We start from the raw sequence: 24,362 nt of genomic DNA, 5'->3' as shown, positions 1-24,362 counted from the left end.
TCCTCATGAAGAGAATCTGCAGTCATAAAGTCAAATTCCTTCCTTAAGGATTGAGAATGAATGTAATAACTTCAATGTTTTATTTATATAGACTGTATATATGTATATACACACAACATATACATAATCTAATTTCATTTTCACAAATGTTTTGGAGCGTTTGTGGGTAAATCCAGTGTTTGGGGGGCTGAATTTTTCCCACCTAAACATCTTATTCGCATCGCCTGAATATTTCCCCAGGCTGTCTCGAAGTTCTGCAGAAACCTAAATCTTTGATCAGGTGTTGTTTGAGCTGGAAAGCATCTAAAAAAAAAATGCAACACGAAACCTCTTGGGGGCTGTAATTACCAACTACAATTATGACTTCACAGTCATAAAGTTGCAACTTTATGACTGTAACTTTATGGCAGTAACGTCATAAAGTTATCACTACCAAATAGTTTGGCCCCAAACGTCTGAGCAGTATTTATTTACCCACAGAACATGATTTACAGTATATACAGCGCATATTTACTGTTGATGTTACGATACATACAGAGCAAATCAGTTTTTTTTTCCCCAATTCTGTTTTAGTTTCTGCAGGAAATTCTTGATATCTCTTGTTATTTTCTTTAACCAAGCGATCTTAAAGCAACTACAAAATAAAAAAAAGAAGAAAAATCGAGTTCTCCCAGCAGAGTCCTGCTGCTGATTCTTTGTGGCCGGGTTGGAGGTTTCTTCACATGGGGTTCGGACGAGAAGGAGCGTGTGGCGGCCGCCTGTGTGAGAGGACCATGAACACAAACACCTCTGGTTAGTTTCTGGTTCTGTTGAAAACCAAACCTCACTGGAAACAAAGCATTCACACCGAGATCTTTATCGTCTGGGAACCACGTTCTGAAAACATTCTGAAATGTTTTATGATTTACAGCCAGAGCTAGAACTTAGTGGAAGAAAACAGAAAACTGCCACTTAGAATATTAGCCAAAATGCACCAAGACGATCAGAACAGATCTGCAGCAAAAGTAATAATTACTCATATACTCACAAACCTGGGAAGTTTGAAACTTAAAACTTTCTCTCTGAGTAAAAAATGCAAAGCTTTCTCATTCATTTATGTTTTAGTGATGAGCTCCAAATCTTCCAGGTTGGAAAGCCTTCTTATTGACTGAATAATTGTTTCTTTTTTTAGTTTATTATGGTTGCAAAATGGCTGCACAGTGGCGCAGTTGGTAGCACTGTTGCCTTGCAGCAATAAGGTCCTGGGTTCGATTCCCGGCCCGGGGTCTTTCTGCATAGAGTTTGCATGCTCTCCCTGTGCATGGTGGGTTCTCTCCGGGTACTCCGGCTTCCTCCCACAGTCCAAAAACATGACTGTTAAATTCTCCCTAGGTGTGTGTTTGCATGGTTGTTTGTCCTGTATGTCTGTGTTGCCCTGCGACAGACTGGCGACCTGTCCAGGGTGAACCTGCCTCTTGCCCGGAACGTAGCTGGAGATCGACACCAGCACCTCCCGACCCCATTAGGGACAAAGGGTGTACGGAGAATGGTTGGATGGTTGCAAAAGCTTTATCAGATCTCATCCAAAACTGTAAAATCCAGCCAGCTGTGAAGCACGGTGGCCGAAGTATCATGATATGGGGACCTTCCTCGTGTCGTGTCAGGTTTATGTCTATTATATCCCATCCTTTCTGAATACACCAAAACTCTTGAAGAGTTCACGTTACCCGAAGCAGGAGAACGTTCTTAAAAATGGCCGCTTCAACAAGATAGTCTGGACACACCAGGAAGCAAAAAAAGATCCAGGCTGAATTGGTTTTGATGTCGAAATCTTCCCCATTTTTGTGTGCTATGTTGCATTGTTTGAGTTCATATTGTAATCCTGTAAAGCGTCTTTGAGTGATTAGAAAGTGTCGTGCTATTAAAATGTATTAATCTTATTGTTACTCCAGCGCCGGGGTTTCCAACCTGAGGCTCTGGAGCCACAAGTGGCTCTTTAAACCTCTTAGTACGTTTCTAATAAGACTTTTAGTAGTTAGAATAATTGCATTGAATTTCCAATGAAAGATGTTTTTTAGAACAATTTCTTGTCTTTAGGTTTGAAACTGTAAGAACAAAATGTATATGATAAAGTTTTATGTTTTTCTGAATATTAAAACCTAAAAGCTGAAATAAAAATGTAGCTCTTTAAAAATGACTATATTTCCTCTAGTAAACATTTCCTTTTTGTTCAGCACCTGAAAAAAAATCAAAACATTTGTGACTCAAAGCGAGTTTTGTTTCGCTGGATTGAGGTCAAAACCGGCTCTTTGGGTTGAAAAGGTTGCAGAGGAACTTGTACAATTCAATCTCCACACATTCTTCAGTTTATGCAGTAAATGTTTTGGTTTGTAAAGAAAGCAGCGACTTCTATTCCTGCTTCTTACTTAAATCACTGCTGTTTCGTTTCCCTCCTGTGGCTTGATCCCAGATTTCCCACATCTTTCCCGAGTGCGTTTGCTCCGTCACCGAGGAAACGTTTCAGTTCTGCTCAGCTGCTTCCAGGTTTGCACCATGCAAATATTTAATAAGCGTTTGCTCACATCATCTTGAGCGAAAAACAGAAGCACGAGAAAAGGCATGCGGCCAGAAGAAGCACCAACCACCAGAGCTTTTGGTCTCGATTTGGTTTTTATTCATAAACACAAAGGCGACGTTTCTCAGATTTATTTAACAAATGGATTTATGCTCTGAGGAAATTTCAAAGACCTTGTGACACTTTTTCCATTGACGGTAAGCTTTGTGGAAACTCTCAGGCAAAGGACATTCTTACATCAACATCTGTGTAGTTATTAGTGTTACATAAGACGTCAGCACTTCCCTTCTGGTTTCCATCTCTGATTTAGGTTTGCGTTTCCCACAGAGGGAGAAACGATAAACCTAACAGGAGTGTATTATTAAAAAAAAAAAGCTACTTGGTAAGAAGCCGAATGTTATAAATCAGCTTAAGTGAAGAAAAAAAACATGAGAATAATTATTTTTGTTAAATGCTGCTATCTACCGAGGTGTTTAGTGTGTCAATATTACAGATTTAACATTAGCAAGTGTTCAACTCAAACGTTTCTCCTACGTAAATATATATATATAAAAAAACCGTTGTACATCATATGCCGCTTTAAGATGGATTTTATTACAAAGTTTCTGAGGAAGGCTTAAAATTTGTCATCAAATTTATATCTTTTCATTTTGCCTTCATGTCGTCGTTGAAAGAAAAAAGAAAAATATATCTACACAAAAATGCCTCTGAAAAGCACAGACCTAAGAGCATAACAGTAGTTTGTAATCGCAGAGTGGAAACTATTTTTAGTAGAACATTTCTGCTAGTAAGTGATAGAAAAGTGTAAACAGGGTCCGAGAGACCAGATGGAGCAAAAAAAAAAAAAAAAAAAAAGAAGGAAAACAAAATGACGTTTGGGGGAGTTTCTAGTCGAGCAGGGAGGGCTCTGAAGGACGGATGATGGTGGGTCTGTTGGGTGCAGCCGGCGGTCTTCTGCTGCAGGAGAAAATGGTGGAAGAGAGGAAAAGGGGAGGGGAAAAAAAAAACATGCAAGGAGAAAATGTTACCATGTAGTCATGCAGCGATTGCTCCCAAAGCACCTAAACACCCCCCCCCCCCCGAGAAGACCCCCAGCAACACAGAATGGCAGATACGTCATGCGTGCAGACTCGTGGGCTTCCTGGGCTCGTCACCATGGCAACAGGGTCACCTATTGTGTCCGTGTAGATGCAGACGGAAAGCCAGACATGTAATGGGTCTAAATTCTAGTCGGGATTACTGACCCTGAAGCACAAACGGCGCTGGCGTTCCCGCGCTTTAAAAGCTTCAAAACGGTTTTTCAGGTGCGTGTTTGCTAATTACCAACAAAACGGTGAAGCTCAGTCCGAATGAGACCGAGTCTCAGCTGGACCCAGACTGATTATAAGCTGTTTATGCAACATTTCTATCAGCTCGTCTTACATTCATGTTGATAAACAAGGAAGATTTTGTCAGAAATCTTAAATAGGATTTATTCGTTATAAGATTAATCTGAAACGAGAGCCCAGATCGTATGTTTACATGATGCATTGAGCCCATTGGGCCTTTAATAGTTATTACCTCAGCTTAATTGAATCTTTTATATGTAGGGTGTGATAATGTCACAACATGCAACTGCAATTGATAATAAAAAATACTTAAGTGTAGAATATGAATATACATAGCCTTAAAATTCCATTATTGCTCCTTATTTTACTCGATGCTAATTTTACATTTTTGGCTTTTTTTTTTAATGACTGACATTCAATGCCATGTGTTAAAAAAAATTTTTTGAGTGGACTTCCTGAAATATCACAGCATGATGAAACAAGGTCAGGTGAAATAATTATTGTATTGGTAATCATTTATCGTGATAAATTTCTTAATATGACAAGAGTTTTGATTTACAATAAATTTCAATGAATGATGTTTGAAACCCCACAAACTGTCCAGGCTGTTAGAAATGTTGTTTTTACTACTTTCTGTTTGTTCAATGAAAGCGTCAATAAGTATCAATCAATTTGAAAATATGATTAAATACCGTTACTGCGTGCAGCTTAGTGATAGAAACTTCACTTTTAAATTACAAATGGAGCATTTTTCAATTCCAGTATGTGTGCTTGTGATGATATGATTGCTGTGCCCCTAAAAAAGTAGCAATAAATTCCTCTTATTGTCACTTTTATCAATAGTATCACAAAATGTTTCCCACATTTACATTTGCACCAAAAAAGAAAACAGAAGAAAAGCAGTGACCCTCCAACTGCCAAAAATTCCTCATGATATGACATAAACCTCACAATATGTCACAACAAAGCTCTAAATCGCGTAAGGATGTGTAGGCGTGTGTGTGTGTGTGTGTGTTTGTGTGTGTGTGTGTGTGTGTGTTTCCATCTACCTGGGAATTCCCGGCGGCAGAGCTGGAGGCACGCGGGGCGGCCTCGAAGGAATGAGGGGCACAGCCGAGTTGGCATCGTACGGCGACGGACCGCCGGGACGAGACGGAACGGGCGGCGCTCCGAACGCCGGCGACGGATTCAGAGGAGCGGGCGGACCCGCGGCGGGGCCCCTCGCTGCCGGGGGCCGGTTAGGAGGGGCTGCGGTCGATGCGAGAGGACGGGACGCCGCAGGAGGACTGAAACAAAGAGCCAGGTGTTGCTTTTAAAATTTTATGTTCATTATGGATAATCTGAACAAATCAAAGCAGTTTATTGAAAGAAAGAAGCTGCTGGTCTCATATCTGGCAGCTCTTGGGTGCCCCCTGGTGGACATTATGTATTATGATAAAGGCAGTTTGCTCTCGTTTTGATTTGTAATAAACGATAAAAATCTTACAAAAATAATTTAAAAAAATATTTTACACATATTTTTAAAATGAAACACGAACCCTTAATTTATTCAAACTATTTACACTTACACTAATATTACAGTTTTAGTCATGCTCACCCGATTTTTTTTAATGTTCAAAAAATAATTAATATTTCACCTGAAGTCGACTGTCGTTATATGCGAACATGACAAAAACAAGAAAATGCAAACATTTCATCACAATTTTACACTGCTTTTTATTTTTTTGCTTCCGGCGTTGCAGCACATAGAAATAAAAACATGTTGGAACAGAGATGTGTATTTTATGAATGACTTGATATTTTCTAAATAAATGTTCATTTTAAAGCTTTGACTATTAAGTAGGTTGAAAACCATCTAAGTTAAAAGTGTTAACTTTTCATGCGTTCCTTTTTGTCTAACATCTGTCACCTTGGTTCTTTGGCGATCCAAGTGTCGTCTACGGGTGGCGGCACCGGCGTGGAGATAGTGGTGGTGCTGATGTCTCCGATGATGACGAGCGCCTCCTTCAGGGCGTGGTACATCCTCAGCATCTCGTCCCTCCTCTGAGCCTTCTCCGCTGACTCCTCCATCAGGCTGCCCTGGTCTCCAGCCGAGTACAGGTAGGCCAGCAGCTCGGAGTGGATGAAGTCCTTCGTCTAAAGCGTGAAAAATGAATTAAAAAAATGTAAAGTGAGGAATGTTGAGCACCTCACAAAGTTATTCTTTGGTATCCTTACAAATAAGGACGTGTTTAATTTTTAACAGCACCAAATCGTCATCAGTAGCAGGACTTTGAAACGATTGTGAAAACGGTTTGAAGAAAGAAGCGAACAGATCTGGATAAATCTAAAAGGTTTTTTCCTCACTAAACCAACGATTTTCTCAGACGTTTATGACTTTCTTCTGGTAATAATTCATCTACTCTACTAACAGTAAGACTTTACTGTCATCATATTATGACTTCATGTTAGCAATTTAAAAGAAATGTCTTAGTTTGGCCCTATTAAGCTTGGGTTTGTCACATTTAAGAATCAAAGTCGTTCAAAAACAGATTTAAACAACAAATCAGACCAACATTGGTACTAGCACTAGGAATGCATTTGACTTTTTCTGCAAACCTTCAGTGGTGATGCTACGTGCTAAATGGATTAGCTGATTTGCTGCAGAAGTTAAAGAGAAGTGAAAACACCCGTCAAAGACAAGAAATTTGCAAAAATTGTTAAGAGCTTTTTTACTTTAAACATGTTGACAAAATAGAGCCGAAAAATATTATAGCTGAGGGTACTTAAAGGAGTTTTATACACTGAAATCCCAATGAATGTCTCTGGGCTTGGTCAAATTTGTGAAGTTAGAAGAAAACAGAAATCGAGTGCATTCGCTTGTGTGTGTGTGTGTCTGTGTTTGGCCTCATTGTGAAGTTTCCTTAAAACCCGTTTAAAATGCACCAAGCAGAACCATCTGGCAGCAGAAATGCTCAACTTTACATGGAAGACAAATCGGGACGTACGTTGTTGATCATGAGGTGCATGATGGTCTTGGGCATGAGGTCCCTGATGGACTTGTTGACGATGCTGATGTACGAGTCCACCAGGTTGCGGATGGTCTCCACCTGGCGCTCCAGCTGTGGATCCATGGACACCGTGTCCCCGGGAATCATGGAGTCCTCGTTCTCGTGCTGAGGGACACCAGAAGCGGACATGACGTCATCCACGCAGAGGAAACGTTTTTGGAAAGCCAAAAGAGAGTCTCTGCTTGCAGTGTGCCTGAAAACTCAACAGGGAACATCTAGTCAGCTGTAATCTTTTGTGCACCTGGTCTTTCTCTGGGTAAACACCGGCTCTGAGGAAGGAGGCCTTCCAGCTGTCCACGTCTTCCTGGGTGTCGCAGGCCAGCTCGATCTGACGCAGGTCTTTGTACACGTTCCTGTGAACGAACAGAACCGAAACATAAAGCTTCAAATCCAACGAGTTTAACAAAAAACAACAACAGAAAAGCAAAGATGTCAGCACCTTTGTTCGGTGTTAAAGATGGCGAAGACGTGCTTGCTGGACATGAAGCCCTTTTCCACGTCTCTCAGCTTCAGATTGTCGAGAGGCAGCATGAACTTCTTCTCTTTCTCCTGATGAAACACTGTGTGTGACATTCTGCCAGAGACTGACAGCTACACGCTCACTTCCTGTTGTTTCTGCAGGTTTACCTCCTCGTCTTTGTACCAGGAGAGAGACTCGGCGGTCAGGACGAACCAGTAGTCCTTGGATCCGCCTTTCATGATGCTGATGTTGATGGTGAGCCAGCCCCTGCGGATCACCTGAGCGGTCCAGAGAAACACCTGGTATTTAAAAACTCATCCTAAAAGAGGAGGCAGAATGCTACAGGCAAATGAAAATGCAGCTGAGAGAGTTTGGTGCTTCAATTTGATATTTGATTTGCCACAGTTTTTCTACTCGCTGTTGTTTCTGTGTTAACATTGGTAACTTTAAATCTGCAGTACGTAACTTTTATGAAGAAATATGTTTTTCACACATTTGTTCAACATACTATGACAGTATGCTTTGAGAGATAATATATGGGGAAAAAAACAAGCTTCTCTGCCTCCTTCCTGTTGTCCTACAGTCACTGGAGAAATACTCTGCATGGTCAGAAACAACCAATCAGATCAAGGAGGACGATCTTAACGCTGTCAATCATGCTCGTGTACACGCCGGTCACACTCTGCCATTCGCTCTCTGCTGTGATACATCCCCTTGCTTTCAGCGGAGCCTGCTATGAATGTACGGGCTAGTTAGCATAGCAACCAATGACAACAGCTAAACGGTTTTCCTGTAACTGTAAGTTGCTTTTCCGCCGTTAGCATTTAGCAGCGCTTACACGAACATGATGGACAGTGGTAAGACCCTCCTCTGTGTTCTGATTGGTTGTGTATGAATAGAAGTGGTGCATTTCTGAAGATGGGAGCAGGACCACAGAGAAAAGGAGCTCGATTCTTTCACAGATCGACTGTCTCATGTTATTCTGTCAAGATTCCACAGCAGTTTTAACAAATATGTAAAAAAAAAACATTGTTTATAAAATAACCTACTGCAGCTTTAAAGAAATACATAAAACCATACCACAGAAATGCAGCACTCTGACTAAAATTATGGACTGAGTTTTATTTGCAGAGCTACAGTACAGAAAACTGGGAGAAAATAATCTTCACAGCAGTCATGGTGCAAGACATTTTAGGTTGTTTTTGACGTCTAGCGTAGTGTAGAGAGTTGGAAAATGTCTCTGTGCTCCTTCAATAAAACAATACTCAGCATTTCAAATTGTGATCCGACGGCTGATTTATTTTTAGGAGTTTTTCGCAAATCAGATGATCAGAGGAAAACCACTCCAGCCTTGTGATGTAACGGTTTACAGCGTTTTACAGACAAGCCTCACCACCTGCTGCCTGTAAATCTGCAACAATTAATCTTAGCTTTCCCGTATTTCTTCTAATTTCATCATCATCCATAAATAGACGCAGAACAAAATTCTTAAAAGCTCAGAAGAAGCTGTGATGTCACTTGTTTACACTTAAAAGCTGACCTGTGAGTTCTCATAAGTCTGCGTAATTCTCACTTCCCTCTTCCCTGACGGGCATGAAAAAATATTTTTCGTCACTATATTGAGCGAGCAGCGACTCCCCCCACCCACCTAAAGAGGAACCGGGGGCCAGGTGCTTACTAGACTCTCCCCTGAGCGGTTTAGAAGGAGGAAGAGAGGAACAAAGAGCCAATGGGGCCCAGGAAGTAGCATGGAAAGATGAACAATAACAGTGGAAAAACAAAACATTGCAGTGATGTAAGAGAGCTGACTTACCTGGTTGGGCATGACTCTCTTCTTGGTGGCGTTGGCAGCGGTCCTCTGCTGGGCGCTGCAGGAGAGAGGCGTTCAATAAAATCAGAACAAAAACTGGCAACTATGAAGCGTTTTAGGACCCGGTTTCTTTTCACACACTGGAAGAACCATCAGTCGACTCTTACACATTCAGTCTGATTCAGTTACAAATGAAAGAACATTCGAAAAAATTACTCTGATCAATATAAGTCCAGAATATATTTCTTTATTTACTAATATTCCGTTTATTGTTTTTAATTATTGCATAGTTTAGCATTTTTATGGCTGGTTCAGTTGTATTTTATGACTACAGCATATTTCATCAATTATTTTATCAGTATTCGTCCCCAAAGCAATAAAAGAGTATGGATGAATGAGGGAATGTTTTATTGTGTATATATTTATTCTAAACTTTTAAAACTCAGGTACTCTATTAAGTATAAATAATATTCCTATGCAGACATCAGTCACACTTTGTGGTTTAAGCATTAGTCTTGCAATGTGCAAATCTCTACTTATGCTTCAATTTCATTTTTATGTATTTTATATGCAGAAAAGCTCTTAAACCTGACAGTAATCCAATGAGAAACCAGAATCATCCCAAAGCAAACCTGAATTTGATTATTTATTGAAATGACTAGAAATGGCTCATCCAATTTTGACAAGGCAAGGTAAAATGTGTTTTAAATGTAAATAATTAGTTTTATCTGTTGCACGGACATTTACATCTTCAAAATAGGTCAGTTGTGCGTTAACATAAATTCCTTTTAACTTTGCTAATTTAATGCGCAATTAACGCACAAGCTTCTCTACCATTTGGACCTCGGCAACAATGTGATTTGAACGCTGTGTTCGTCTTTGCTTTGGCTGTTTCTTAGAAAGTAATCTCTGAAAACAGTTCCAGTCTCTCTGTGAACATCGCTCAGTTGCGGCTGATAGGGACAGAAACAAGATGAACTCGCATAATCATTTTACTGTTGTAGACAAAAAAAAAAATTGCAGCAGAGCATCTTTTTACATGCAGTTATTCACTACTGAAGCAACACTAACCTGCTTTGCACAAATAAAAAACTGTAAATGCAAAAGCAACAGATGATCCCAGCCTTTTGATCTAAAATAAAATATAACATAATGTAGAACATATCATCCTGTGGCTTTTTAACTCTGAAACTGAGAAGTTTTTGGACCCACGTCGTTAGAAGTGATGAATTCACTTAAAGAAAGAACACTGGCTGAACACCGCAGAGCCTCTCAAACATCCAGCATGAGCTATGATGCGACATCATCCTTGAAAATTTTACAGTTATCCACAGACCAAATCTATCTTAACAGCCAATCAGAGCATTGAAGCTGGATTTTAGTCCCTGGTAATTATCTGCAGATTCCCCATTAATCTGTATCAGAAGTTTATCTTACTTTGCGAAACCAATGAAGTCTTCATGGTTGGTGTTGATGTAAGAGAGCTCAATGTCGATCAGCAGCAGCACCTGAGAGGGAAAATACGACACGCTACATTACCTGCACAAACAAAGCCTAACTACAATATCCCAGTATACTGGAAATCTTTTTGCTGCCAACAAATGCAAACCTGGTCTTTGGTCTTGTTGTCTCTCTCTCGGATGTGAGTGGTGACGATTCTCTCCGTCTCTTCTCTCAGTCGAGGGTACGAATCCAACTGTAAACACCGACATGTGTGCAGGAAGAAAAAAAAAACAGCTGCAGACTGACGCAAGTAATCCCAAGCTGCACACCTACACATTAGCACATCGTGCAGAGCTCCTACAGTGCCTTGTACAGATATTCAGACATTCATATTCCTTTACGTTTTTCAAATTTTGCGACATTGGAACCACAAACCTCTGGATGTTTTATTGGGATTTAATGCGACACGCCAACACAAAGTAATGGATGATCACGAAGTGGGAGGAAAATGACACAACATTTTCAGCTGCTTGATAAATAGCTTTTCACTGCACCACTCTCGCATTAGGAGGAATCTTTGTTTAACTTGCTGGGTTTTTTTGTTGCTTTTGCATTTTTTCCTAGAAGTGTTTATTCTAAAACAAGTGAAAACAAAATTTTTTTAACCAAAAACAGTTTTGCTGCTGCAGATGAAACTTTCGACTGTCTTTTCCTGACATCTCCGGGTTCCAGTTGAGTCCAGGCCAGTACCACGGTGTAACATATGCACTACTTTACGTTGATCACATAAAATCCCGATGAAGTGGATTGAAGTTTGTGTCAAGTTGGCAGAATTGGAAACAGAATTGGAGGACTGAAAACCCCACAAGGCACTGTAATTACAAGCTGCACGGATTGTATTAGTACACCTGCACATTCCCCGAGCAGCGACACTTTTACAGATGGTTCAAATAGGACTGCATGCACCAACACGTTCACCATCTGCTTGACGTGAGTCTCAACAAATCAGTAAGTAAATCAGGGGGAAGTTGACTCAGGAAGACTGAAGAGTGTGTGGGAGAGGTTTCTAAATTTGCGTGTGCGGGGTGGAGTTTGATTTAAGTAGGGGAAGGGGTGAGGACTTGTTAGAGAGCTGATCAGTGTGATGACGGGCTGCGTTTAAATTCAGTTGGTCATTAGATTTATAATTGAGAGTCAACATTGAGCGGTGCCTTGAAGCGGTGGTGAAAAGTGACGATCAACAACGATGAAGGTGGCTGGTTAGTCCTTTAAAAGCTTTCGATTTTGCTCTTTCGCTTATTGCCTCTCACTCTTCGTTCTGCTTCTGTTCACATTTACCTTCTCCGAGCACTTCCTGATCAGGGTGACAAGCTCGGTGACGACGAGGTCTACGCATTTCAGACAGGGGTCTTTCAGCTTAATGACCTGCTTTTTCACTATGGCCTCAAAAGCCAAGTCTGGGGTGAAGAGACCTGTCCTGTGGTGAGGCATCATGGGAGTCGGAGTTTCAGTGTCAGGTAAAAGAATGAGGTGAGCATAGCGTGGGTCATAGTAGGACAGAAGGGAGAAAAAAAATGTTGGGGAAAGAATAGTTGGATGGGATATTGTGGGGAAGGAAATAGAGCATTGAAGCATGTGAAGAGAGATAAAACAGGAATTAGGTTAGCTCTGCTTCATGTTCAGGACAAAAACAAGCTGCAGGTTCTTAAATCTGCTTTATGGGACAAAAACAGCTTTTTAGTGACACTACAAGTGTAGCCAAAAACAATGAAGTGAACTTTGAGAATCCAAGAAAACTTCAAAGAAACTAAGAGAAAGTTTGGCTGATTGGAAAGGAAACAAAGAGAAGTGATGGACAACTTAAAACTTTCCCTCAGTGCTGCACATACAGAAAGGGGGAAAAAAAAACTAAAAAAAAACCAAACAAACAGGAAGCAGCAAACCAGAGCATCCCACCAGATCAAATGCCCAGAAAGGATGACTGTGCAAAGATAAAAACTCTTGTTTCAACCCAGTTCAAATGAGGCCTGCAGCTTGTTTTGCAGTGAACCAGCACAGAAACATTTCACATCTGCCTGTAAGCACGCAGACAGCATTCCACCGCACTGCAGTCCAGCCAGGACACCAAACCCTGTCCACAGACGGTTATATATGCTGTGCATGGACTGGACGGTCAAACGGGACCCAAAATCCAGCTTGAGCTCATTTGTTGACAGCTAGTAATTGACCTACCCACTAATCACGAGTTACAAGGAAAACCGTTCAAAAAGGAAGATGCAATAGTTGTTATCTATTAAGCGGAACACCGTCTTGGTGACTTCCAGTCAGATTGGGTCATTATTGGTCATTTAATGCTGCAGTTCTAAAAGTTAGGGTTATGAAACGGAAAGTTTGAGGCTCTGACATGATCTTCCCGTGGCGGTGTGGCTCTCGTGGCACGATATTTCTCCTCAAAGTGAAGTTTGGTGAAGTGGAATGTTTTATAATGCGAATGCTTGACGTGAGGCCAACGTCTGAGTTTTTATTTTACAAAAACGGCCGCTGCGTCTCTATGAAATAAGTCGGCTACTAATTGAACCCAAAATTATTTAGAAGTTACTGACAGGTAGATTTAAAAAGCCTCAAATTATTCTAAACAATTTGGGTTATTTTTCTATTCAACAGCTGAAATAGATTCTTTTCAATGTGCATTCCTTTCAATACAATGAATCAGGAAATCTTTTACTGAATTTGGGATTAAATAAAATTCAGTAGGGGAAAGTATATAAATATACACTAGTTTATCTGAGTAAAAGTTTCAACTCAGCTGCTTTGATGTTATTGAACAGTGTTTTTCAAAGTCTGGGCCACTGGAGGGCGCTAGAAGGGAAGATCAGGGGGAAAAAATGTTAGAATAAGACAATTCAATCTAATAAATGTTTTAATCGTAACTATTTAATCACTTTTTTTTATCAGGAAATCTAACGTGTTTCAGTGACTGTTCTAAAATATAAGTACAAATAATTACTTGAAATGTCACTTGCCATGCTTCTCTTTCTGATTGGCTGCCAGTCAAATTCATCAAGCTGCTTTGTTCCTCACTGTTCCACACTGAGGCTAAAAAAAGCCCCCAAGAAGTCACAGTCGATTAAAATTAGAAGGTATGAGGCGGTATTTATGCTAAACAAATGCAATAATTATTAAACAGTGAATAAAAGTTAGAAAAAACACAAAGAGTTGATGGTTTTTACTTGTTTTTCTGTGGCTCTGTAAAGTGGGTCCTCAGCAGAAGCTGAAGCTGACTGGGTGAAGGAGCCAAGGCATGGAAATGTTTGGTAAAATTAAAACAGCAACACAACGTTTTACTGACATTTATGCAATTAGTTTATTCTTGTAAAGAAAGAGAGTTTATTGGCTAAAACATGAGAAGTAAGGGTCACATTGTAGGCATCCCTGTTGTGTTCTTTTGGAGACCGTTGATCTCACGTAGAAATCTTATTTGACTCGTTTAACATGGACTTTGAGAAGCAATTGGATTTTTTGAGGTAAATGTTTAGCCACACTTGTTGGCACCTTTCTCAATGAAAGCAGATGTTCTGTCACAAAGTGGGATTTTATCGATTACCGTAGTAGTTTTGTGATTTTTCACTGGCGGGGATTTCAAGGTCTAAAGCTGCTACCGTCTGCCTTTTTCAGAGGGTGTTCTTCTCAGTCCATGAAAACAAATAAAAACACAGCGCTGGACAGATATGGCTCCTGGCTGCACTAACTGTGCGCTGGCACGACAGTCCGACAGGCGGCCATGCAGCGATACCTTATTAGTGCATTGTCTGACTGTGTTGATGAGTTCCTGGATGACCAGGTCGATGGATTTCAGACAGGGCTCTTTCAGTTTAATGATCTGCTTTTTCACAATGGCTTCAAACGCCATGTCTGGGGTGAACAGGCCTGTCCTGAAGGACATACAGATAAGACACATGGACACAAGGACTGAAAACAAAAAAATCAAAGACAGGGAAGACATGAGCAGATGAGATGCTGTGGAGAAAACCAGTGAGAAGGGGAAGGAAAAGAGAACCTGGAGTCAAGGCAGTCATGTGGCAGACAGACAGAAGGTTAAAAACATAAACCTCATTTCCAGAAAAGTTTCTTTTAAGGCGGCCATTTTGTTTATGTCAAAGAGTGTGACAGATGTGTTGCGGTAACAGATATCAGAGTTCATCTGTGCAAGCATTCAGCTGAATTGATCAGAGGTGATTACCACTTTTATCCAGAAGAGGGCGTGCCTGTGCTTGTCTTGTATGAACTGGAATGAAAGCCTGATTGTTGAAAGGATTGTTAATGGAATTATAATCACGCAATAATGGACCCAATCAGACATGTTAATGGAATTACCATTGTTCAGTAAATGTAAATAAATGGAACTACTTTACTTGAATAACAGAGATGCTTGTTTTTTAACATTAGTGGAGGAAAACAACTTTACAGTGACACTAATAAGCATCTGAAGCATTTCTACTGTTTGTAGCAATGAAATATAGCAAAATCACTTTATTTTTTACAATTAAATCTGTTAATTGTGGTTCTTCTGGCTAAGACGATGTTTAGAAAGCATTAGAACAGAAAAGTGCATAACATTTTACTTATTTTCTTTTTCTTAATTTCACAATAGAAACAGTTCTGTTTTGTCTCTACTTTTCCAGTAATTCAAAGCCAAGTCAACTGACACAAACAAAGCCTTATAAAAAAAACTAAATTATACTATTTACAGATCAAATGAGAAGAAACGTCCACTTTCTGACTTTATTAAACTTATGTGTGCTGCCACACACTTACTAAACACACAACAACACAAAATAAATATCAGAATATTCACTGATTAATGTTGTCGTATTTAGAAAAGATAAACCAACACATTCAAATATAGATATGCAACACAATGATAAACATTTATCTTCCTATTTTTTGTGATTTTCTGGCGAGTGTTGGTCATCTCACACTATTATCTTTGAAATGAAAATGTTTCGTACAAACCGTCCGTCAGATGCACCTGACAGGTGACGGAAAGTTATTTTCAATCCTCCGCTCATCGCCTACTTTCTCAAAAACATAAATTGGGGGCGTGCCGTGGTGGCGCAGGGTGTTAGCACGCCCCACGTTTGGAGGCCTTAGTCCTCGATGCGGACGCCGCGGGTTCGACTCCCGGTCCCGACGACCTTTACCGCATGTCTTCCCCCCTCTCCTCACCCTCCTTCCTGTCTGCCTACTGTACAAAAAAATACGAGCCACTAGCGCCGCAAAACCTCTTCGGAGAATAAAATGGAAAAAAAAACAAAACATAAATTGATTAGCAAATGGGAAGATTTGGGTTTGCTGCATACTGAAAACCATTTCTGGAAATGAGGTTTTCAAAAGTGATGACGAAAAGAAAACAGAAAAAAGATGAGAATCGTGTAATCTGGACAGCTGACAGAAGGGCGGGAACTAAAATGTGGAGTAGTTTTTTTGGCATGCTGGCTGAACTTGCCTGACTCCGTGGATGTTCTTGATGGCGTAACTGATTTCTTTACGAAGCTCCTTCTCATCAAACTCCATCTGAGACACAAAAGCCGCGTCACATTTTACTTGTTGTCAAAGGGCTTCTTTAGTTTTAATTGACAAGCAGGAAAAACCTTAGATGCAAAACGTTTTCACTTTTAGTCAGAAAGAAAGTCTGTCCTTAAATCCCACTGCAGTTTAGAAACATGTCAGAGAAATCTCCAAAATTACCTTCACCAGCTCGAATGGGAAGCGCTCATGAAAGATTCGGTTGATCTTCGCTCCGCCGGACAGGTTGGAGGTGTCCACCTGGTCTCCGGACCCTTCAATGCACTTCTCAAAGTCCACACCAAACTGCTGCACCATCCTACAGATTCATGCAACATCAGCTTAGCCAAAGAGTTCAAACACGTTTTCATTTGTGTCCGTCTGTATGTGTTTATACGAACTGGAGCAGGGCCTTGGTCTTCCGGGTCGGGTCGTCGGGGCGGAAGTTCTTGTACTCCTCCACTTCTTTCTCCAGCGACAGCATCTGGCTCTGCAGCTTGCTGCGTAACCCCGGCAACGTGTCACGGATGTGGTTGGTGAGTTGCTGGAGGAAGAACAAAATTAGGTGGAGACGATATTAATTTTTCAATTTACAGGCACTTAGAATGTAAACTCCGTCTTAAATATGTTCTCGGAAGTCCAAATTTACAAGTTAAGAAAAGAAGAAAACATTTTCTAATGTTCAGAAGGATGGTTTTGTTTTCACCAAAGGCAACCTTGAAATCTGAAATGATTGTCGGGTGTGTAACATGATGACAGCTTCCGTATTAAACTGTTTACTTGCAACTTTAATGGTTAGTGTTAAGTATGTTACACAAATTAGTGAGCAATAGCTGTTTGCAAATGTTGCTAAATGTGCAAACTGATAGGAAATAAACTGTTATTAGCCTTTGCTGATTATAGTAATTAGACTACGTATTGAACTTCCTTTTCAACTTGGAACGGAAGAAAGCGAAGAAACTCTGGAGCTCATTGTGTAACAAAGATGATTCAGAAAGTGAAAGGTGATAAGTTTATTTTAGGTCCTAACCTGCAAAGAATCAACCAGAGACACAAATTACTTTTCTGCAGAAGAGGAGAGCTGAGCCCGACGCGGAGAGCCGCCGTCAAACACTGTCTGGGATCAACTCCGCCGGCTCTTTGTTTCCTCTGCTCTTTATTATGTTTACAAGGAAGGAGGTTGGGCTTTTTCACACAGTCACACAAAGAATTGACCAATGACCTTTACTACAGGATGTTCTGGAACCTTCTGTGGACATGCCATTACAAGGGCACGAGGCTGACCGCAACCAATCAGTTTCACAGAAAGCTGTTAACACAGGAATGTGTTAACGTTTTTAGCCTCCAGGCAAACATCCTAAAATAGTTAATAGTGTACTACAAAAGAGAGAAGTCAAGTAAACATCAAACAGAATAATAATATGAAAACATAACCTTTCAAATAAACTCACAAGTAAAGGAACTTAGATAATTTTTCTAACAAAAGGCTTTACTTCAGACAGGGGCTTTTTCTGATTGGCTGCAATACAGACTGCTACAAGAGATCCCTCCTGCTCACACTATAGAGACTCTGAAGAATCTTGGATATAAATATCCACGTTCCTTTTGGGATTGACAAAATATTACTTAACAGAACAAAATGTACCAGAACATGGTTTGGTTGGGTGTGACGTGTCTCCCAAGCAACACTTTCAAGTCAAACGACATGACGGTGTTTAAACCGGGCCGGGTCTGACCTGGTTGAGGGTCTTCTGCAGGTGCGGGGTGCCCATGCGCTCGGCGATGTGTCTGTATGCCGGGTGAGACAGAAAGAACTTCCTCTCAGCCGCCAAAGCAGCGCGGATATCTTTCTTTCCATCTATGTCCTTCTGACTGCGGTTCACCACCCCGATGTAGCCTGACGAAAAATAAAAGTGAGATCTTCTAAGATCGCATTTCTAAGATCTGCTTAGAGCCAGACTGAGAGAGACCGGCGACTCTGAGAAAAATCACGTGTGCAGAGTTACCTCTGCGAAGTGGCAGCAGTTTGTTTTCCAGGATGTCTCGTGCATCTGTCCCCTCGTCCATCAGGTCCAGCTTCGTGATCACGCCAATTGTCCGCAGCCCTAAACACAAAAGTGTCACAATGATGGTCTTAAAATTGCAGCTGGAGCTAATTTTACCTGAAAACTCCTTGTGATCGTCATATATACAACATGTCGCTGCAATCCAATAAAGAACAGCTAACTCACTGATGATATCATCGCGCTTTGAAAGATAAAGAGCTAAAGATAGAACTAATTCACTCATTTTATCTCTACTTGCTTCCCCTTGGCTACCAGGAAATCTTTTAATAATTGAATAGTTAATTAAAACTACAATCCAGCTTTATTAGTGAGGCAACGAATGACAAGAGAGCGAAGGGAGGAAGTGAGAGGAAGCTAAGAACAAGGACCACATTCATTTTATTCAGTACTAAACTAAGTTAAAGTTAGATTGAATTATACAGGGTTTCTACACGTTTCACCAACTCAAATTTAAGACATTTTAAGACCAGTTTGATTGGAATTTAAGACCTTTATATCCAAAGAAATGTACAAACTTCATCCAGCCAAACAACAGGAGATAAATTTGCACTTACCCATGACAGATGCACAAAAAAAGCTAGCTAGCAAACAAGGGTATGCTAACAATGAGTCACAGGATATAATGCAGATGTGTGCATGCGAGTCAACCTTTTGCCTGATAAAAGTCCTAATTAATGGTCCTACTAAGACCAAATTTAAGACCTCTGATGAACAAATTTAATGCCAACTTACTTTTTAAATGAATTTAAGTCAAGTTAAGGCTTTAATTTGAATTTTTAAGGATCCGCGGATTAAAACGTAATCCAGGTCTGAAGGGACGGTCTCACCTTGTGGGTCCACCTCCTTGGCGATTTTGAGAGCGTCTGAGTTTGCCAGGTCTGTGTTGGCCGGAGTGACGGCCAGGATTAGGCAGCTCTCCTTGACGATGAACTGCAGCAGCATGTCTCTGATCTGGTGCTCGATGTCCGGAGGCTGGTCGCCCACGGCTACCTTGGTCATCCCCGGCAGGTCAATCAGGGTCAGGTTCAACACTGAGCCGAGAGAAAGACGAAAGGAAGGCTGAAGTCAGCCGGGGGAAGTTTAAATGCGTGGAGTAACGGTTTTAATGTGTGGAGTCGGTACCGTTCGGGGAGTAGACGCGGAGGTTGATGGGGACGGGGGAGATCCCTTTGTTTGACCCGGTGATCCGGTCAGTCTCTGCTTCAATCTCCATACGGACCTCATCAAAGTCCACAAACTTGCGTCCCTTGCAGTGCAGGAACTCCGCATACTCTACAGAAGGAAACGAGTGATGAAGGCGGCATTGAGCACAGATGACTGGCGCAAAATGAAAGTAAAATCAAGGACACAAAAATGTGCAGAATAGCAGCCATTACTACAGAAAGAAAAATGTAAAAAAAAATGTAACAATAATAAGGATAAATTACAAAATAAATAAATAAATGATAAATAATTTAAATGAGAATGTTGTGAATTCTTATTTTGACCTAATTTGATGCAGCTCCCATGAATCTTTTTACATTTTTGACAAATTAAGATCTAATATTTTAGAATATTACAAAAAAAAAACTATTTAAATTTTCTTATGATGATGACTTTATAAAAGACAGAACAATAAATTTGATTAAATGCACAGCCACTCCAAGCAAGAAGGAACAGAATAATCCAAATTGGTATCAGGTAACACGGTTGCAGCGATGGAACAATTTTTTTGATAAATTCAGGATTCAAATTCTAGCTTACTGCTGCTACTCACGTTTTAAAATAAACCCAAAGTTTTGTACAAAGACGGAGCTTCACCTGCTTTACTGTTAACCAGCTGGAGGATGAGCGGACGGCGGGTGACGATGCCGGATCCTCTGGGTAAAAAGTCTCTGTCAGACAAAAAAAAGATTAAGAGTTTAGTTTCTGGAAACACAAACTAAGGAAGAACATTTACATGTTGATCCTTCATTCTTAAACAGAAGATAGAAGCTGCAGGGTTCTTGTTTATTTTCTGTTTGTTTTTTGAAGGTATCTCTAGCGTAGCGCCTTTGTGATCAGCTGTGTCCCCTTTCTGGAAGAAAGCATTGCTAACCTATTGCTGTCTCTAACTTGGTGAACTCTTTTTGTTTGCATAGAAAGCTCTCCTGGCTCAGTGTTTCTCTGATTAGCTGCGTCTCTTTCCTGGATGGAGTCTGTAACGAACATTTATTGTGGCGATTGGTTCTATGGACTCTTTGTGATTCTGCATTTCATCTCCTTTCTATCCTCCCAGGCCACCATCATGGCCGCTGATCCTGAGGACGGTTCTGCTGGAGGTTTCTTCCTGCTCAGAGTTGTTTCTTTCCACTTTCACCACATGCTTATCTATTGCAAAATCATTGACTCAAGGCAATCTTCTGGGCTCCTTTACCTTGATTGACTTTTTCCTAATTTGCATAAAAGGTTCGGCTGAGTTTGACTGTACTTTATGATGTTTGGATTAAATTGCTGTTACTGTATTTAATTTAATATGATTGCATCTATAACTGGGTTTTTGAAGATTTAATTTCTGGAAAATCTTGATTTTTTTTTCCCCCACTAATGCCCTCCTTGGGTTTCTGTATTTCAGAGTGATGTAAACACACAGAGAGCCGCCATCTTGTTTGATGAGCCAGTTTTACTGATTCTGTTTATTTGGACTCTGAATTCAGGTCAACTCTACAACAAAATACAACGGTCAGGCTAAGATGTTTTTCTTTTTCCATTATAAGAATAAAGTGAAGATATTGCAAGAGTACAGTCGTAGTAATTCAAGAACAAAATCATATGACTCAAACTGGAATAATATGATATTGGAATCATAATACAACACAACACAAAAAATTGCTTTTTTCTCATAATTTTAAGATGTTTTTCTGGTAAAAATGTTGTCTTTATTCTGCTAATATTATGACTGTGTTCCTACAACTCACAGAAGGAACGACTGAAATAAAAGCCACTTTTTGAAACTGTTTTCTGCCATTTGTAATTTCTTTGTTAAGAGAATAAGCCGAGAACAAAAACAGACTGAAATTGCAAATCGGTTTGACAGAAATTAGAGATTTTAGATGTAAGCCACATCGCCCAGTCCTGGTTTTACTGCAGTGACTGAGATTGATATGAATTATTGAATCTGGACCAAATTGAACTGCATGTTTCCCCGTGAGCTGGACCTGCTTCCGTCTTCTGAAGTGACTTTAAATGACATTCGCTGTAAACGAACACAATCTAAATAAAGTTGAGGCATCTGGCTGTGCTCCCTCTTCTCATTGCACACGTGCTCATCGGAATGGAAACGTCTGCTCAATACAATCGCGATCATTTCCAGGTCAGTGCCCCACATCTCTGCAGGCGAGGAGAATATGTCTGTTTTTCTGTCCGTCTGGCTGTCAGGTCAGCAGGGAGACTCAGCATTTTATTCAAAAGACAGCAACTAGAGCGAGTAAAAAAAAAAACAACAACCTTCATATATGCACTAAGGTCAATAGCGGAGGACATGCACATATATGTTCCCGCTGCTCCTGAAGTTCAGCGCTGCTGACTGAGCAGTTAGGATGTTGCACAACTTTGATTTCCATCCTGTTTCCTCAGTCACTTCAGATCATGAATCATTATTCTGGTAAATCACTCAGAAACGCCTTTTATTGACTGCCATTTCTGGAAGAATGTTAATCAGTGATCTATTTCACGTTACAAAGGCTAAGCAACAAGAAGTGAGTCATGGGGACTGTTTGATTTAGTCAGATAAGACCAAAACTCCAGGTTATAGAACAGCCCAGTCAAAGTCAAGACCTAAATTCAATTGAAAATCCAATCTGATTGAGCTATTTTGCAAAAAAAAGAAGAAATTGTTAAATCTTTCAGGTCCAAAACTAGAAAGGAAAGACAAAAAACATGCAGCTGTAGTTGCAACTAAATGCAGGTCTATAAATCAGTGACTCAGGGCGACTGAATACAAATGCACCACACACTTTTCAGATTTTGATTTGCACATTATATTATAATACTTAGCAACCGTTAACTAATTTGTGTGCAACAGAAAACACCAATGACCAAATGTGGACAACTCAAAGGGTTAAGGTCGAACGTCTTTGCGAGGTTCTGTCAATTACAAATGAGGAGAACCGCTTATTTGGACCGGTCAGAAACCAAGAGCCACTTATTTTAAAAACTAACACACTGGAGTCAAAAGCCTGCATGGCGTCCCTGCATGATTACCGAACATGGGAACAGCTAGCAGCTTTGTGGGTGTCTGGTACCCGGTGTGTCATGTACGCATGACGGTGCAGCTGGTGACATGACTGACGACCCGGGCGCAGACACATCAATGCCTCCACTGTCTCTCTGTGCGGCTGCTGCGGGGCTCAGAAACAAAAGGCGACAGGAAAAAGAACACGAAGACGTGGCCGTCCAGTCTACTTTCACTCTCACACACACACTGCACTTTCGCTGAGGTTAAGAAAAACTATGCGGATGCACCAATCTTCAGCAGATTCAAAGCAATTCAATCTTATTTTAAAACAGACGTTTTCTCACCATTTCTACCAATTTCTCTAACTACCTCCACAAAAAAAGGGATTTTTTTTTTAAAGTCACAATTGATGTTTGGCTTTGTCAGGATTTCCTTAATCAGCCCCACACATAAACACAAGATTATGCAAATGGGTGAAGCTCCTGTTTCAATTCCTGTGTGGCTCAATGATAAGCTATTATATCTGCCAATGACCTCAGGAAATCTACAAACTGACCTTTCTCTGCCACACCCTTAAAATTCAAACAGCGACCTATGTGACGTGAGGTCTGTGTTTACAGCCAGGCAATCTCATGATAAAGCAGGCTTTGTGAATGTTTGACAAGACATGGCTGATAGGAGGCCCTGCTGACAGCATTAGATTAGTCACACACTCGCAGTCACTTTTTCACCTACTCTCAGTGCCTGATTAAAGTGCATTTTGATGTATTTTACACTAATTTTGCAGAATTTATGTTGCCTGTCAAACATCTGTTTTTTTTAATGCGTGAGCTACGTAGGAATGGACTGTGAATAGCTCCAGAATGGAAAGAATCAGTTTTGAGGGAAAAAACGTTACAAACTGGGAGGAACCGACGCACTGGGCGCCGAAACAACTGCTTAGCTGGCGAGTTTTGGGGTTTTTTTGTAACGCAAGTGTTTATGAGAAACTAACAGTAGCTAAACTCGGTCTAAAAGCAAAGAGATGAAACGGAAGAGCAGACACGGGCTGTACAACCTTCCAACGAAGTTCTCCAACACGGAGCTTTTCCCTGCGCTCTGCCCGCCGACCACCGCGATCTGCGGCAGGTCCAAGTTGCAGCTCTGGCCGATGGAGCTGAAGGCGTCCTGCAGCTTGTTGATGAGGGGAATGAGGTCCTCCATCCCCCGGTTTCCCATAGCGGTGCCTCGGTGAGCCCTGCGGGCTTTTGATCCCAGACACCTCGCTGGTCAAATTACGGTTCGCTCTTCCAAAGGGAGGGGAAGAAAAAAAAAAGTTTCCAAATTTCTCAGCAACCTGCCACTGTTTCTTTTTGAAAGTCTGCCTTCTACTTCTTTTTATTTATTAAGGGGAAAAAAGACGGGAAAATTCGGTGAATTTATCAGCTAGTTAACGGGTCAGTGAATAATAAAAGTAACTGGCTTACAGTGAAAACTTCTGTCATCATCCGGTCAGGCGACACCCAGCCGCCGCCGGAGGTCGAAGCCCCGCCTTTCGAGGTCTGCTCGTCCAATCATTGGTCAGATTGAGCGTCCGTCATCGCGTACGTACGTAGACTCACGCACGTCCATGTTTTAACTTACGAACTGGACGTTTCTGGACTTGAACTTCAAAAGTAAGAGCATTATTTTATTATCGCTTCAAAAAATATAAAGGTTTTCAGACAGTGAATGAAGTCAACAGTTTTGTTTTTTCAAATTATTTTTGATATTTGTAACTACTTTTGTTATCATTATTATTAATTTGGTGACATTTTCTAACATTTGAACTGATTTATTATTTTTTTTAGATTTTTTTAAATTATATGAGCTATCTAGAAATGTGTTATATTTCTATTTCTGGTCTGATACT

General features: G+C 40.6%; 1 protein-coding gene across 5 annotated transcripts; it reads right to left on the bottom strand.

Moving 5' to 3' along the window:
- Positions 1–101: 101 nt before the first annotated feature.
- On the bottom strand, positions 102–23,993 carry LOC102223910 (dynamin-2-like). Of its 5 annotated transcripts, none has more exons than XM_023333695.1 (20): positions 23,529–23,992; positions 20,077–20,150; positions 19,399–19,548; positions 19,104–19,307; positions 18,217–18,315; positions 17,947–18,107; positions 16,612–16,754; positions 16,394–16,529; positions 16,152–16,219; positions 14,439–14,577; positions 10,812–10,898; positions 10,640–10,710; positions 9,206–9,260; positions 7,560–7,670; positions 7,372–7,481; positions 7,174–7,285; positions 6,870–7,037; positions 5,792–6,018; positions 4,932–5,168; positions 102–758 (listed from the first exon to the last, which is right to left on the bottom strand). In XM_023333695.1, the coding sequence occupies exons 1-20, from the start codon at positions 23,687–23,689 to the stop codon at positions 719–721; spliced, it is 2,553 nt and encodes an 850-aa protein (XP_023189463.1). In that variant the 5' UTR covers positions 23,690–23,992; the 3' UTR covers positions 102–718. The 5 variants fall into 5 exon arrangements, with proteins under 5 accessions (XP_023189463.1, XP_014326507.1, XP_005805108.1 ...); XM_014471021.2 differs by lacking the exons at positions 102–758; positions 14,439–14,577 and adding exons at positions 2,631–3,508; positions 11,984–12,122 and having other exon boundaries at positions 23,529–23,993; XM_005805051.2 differs by lacking the exon at positions 102–758 and adding an exon at positions 2,631–3,511.
- Between the last annotated feature and the right edge of the window lie 369 nt (positions 23,994–24,362).

This window comes from Xiphophorus maculatus, chromosome 5 (assembly GCF_002775205.1).
Source record: "Xiphophorus maculatus strain JP 163 A chromosome 5, X_maculatus-5.0-male, whole genome shotgun sequence".
Taxonomy (NCBI): Eukaryota; Metazoa; Chordata; class Actinopteri; order Cyprinodontiformes; family Poeciliidae; genus Xiphophorus; species Xiphophorus maculatus.
The sequence above is the reverse complement of the archived record's forward strand: the minus strand, read 5'-3'. Positions and strand labels throughout refer to the sequence as shown.

What these genes read in the sequence shown, in the direction of transcription:
- LOC102223910 (XM_005805051.2), bottom strand. Translation starts at nt 23,689, where the DNA reads ATGGGAAACCGGGGGATGGAGGACCTCATTCCCCTCATCAACAAGCTG. An exon ending in TGCAGAAGACCCTCAACCAG is followed by an intron (nt 16,755 to 17,946) that starts GTCAGACCCGGC and finishes TTCTTCCTCCAG; the next exon opens with CAACTCACCAACCACATCCG. An exon ending in TTTACCCAGAGAAAGACCAG is followed by an intron (nt 7,038 to 7,173) that starts GTGCACAAAAGA and finishes GGTGTCCCTCAG; the next exon opens with CACGAGAACGAGGACTCCAT.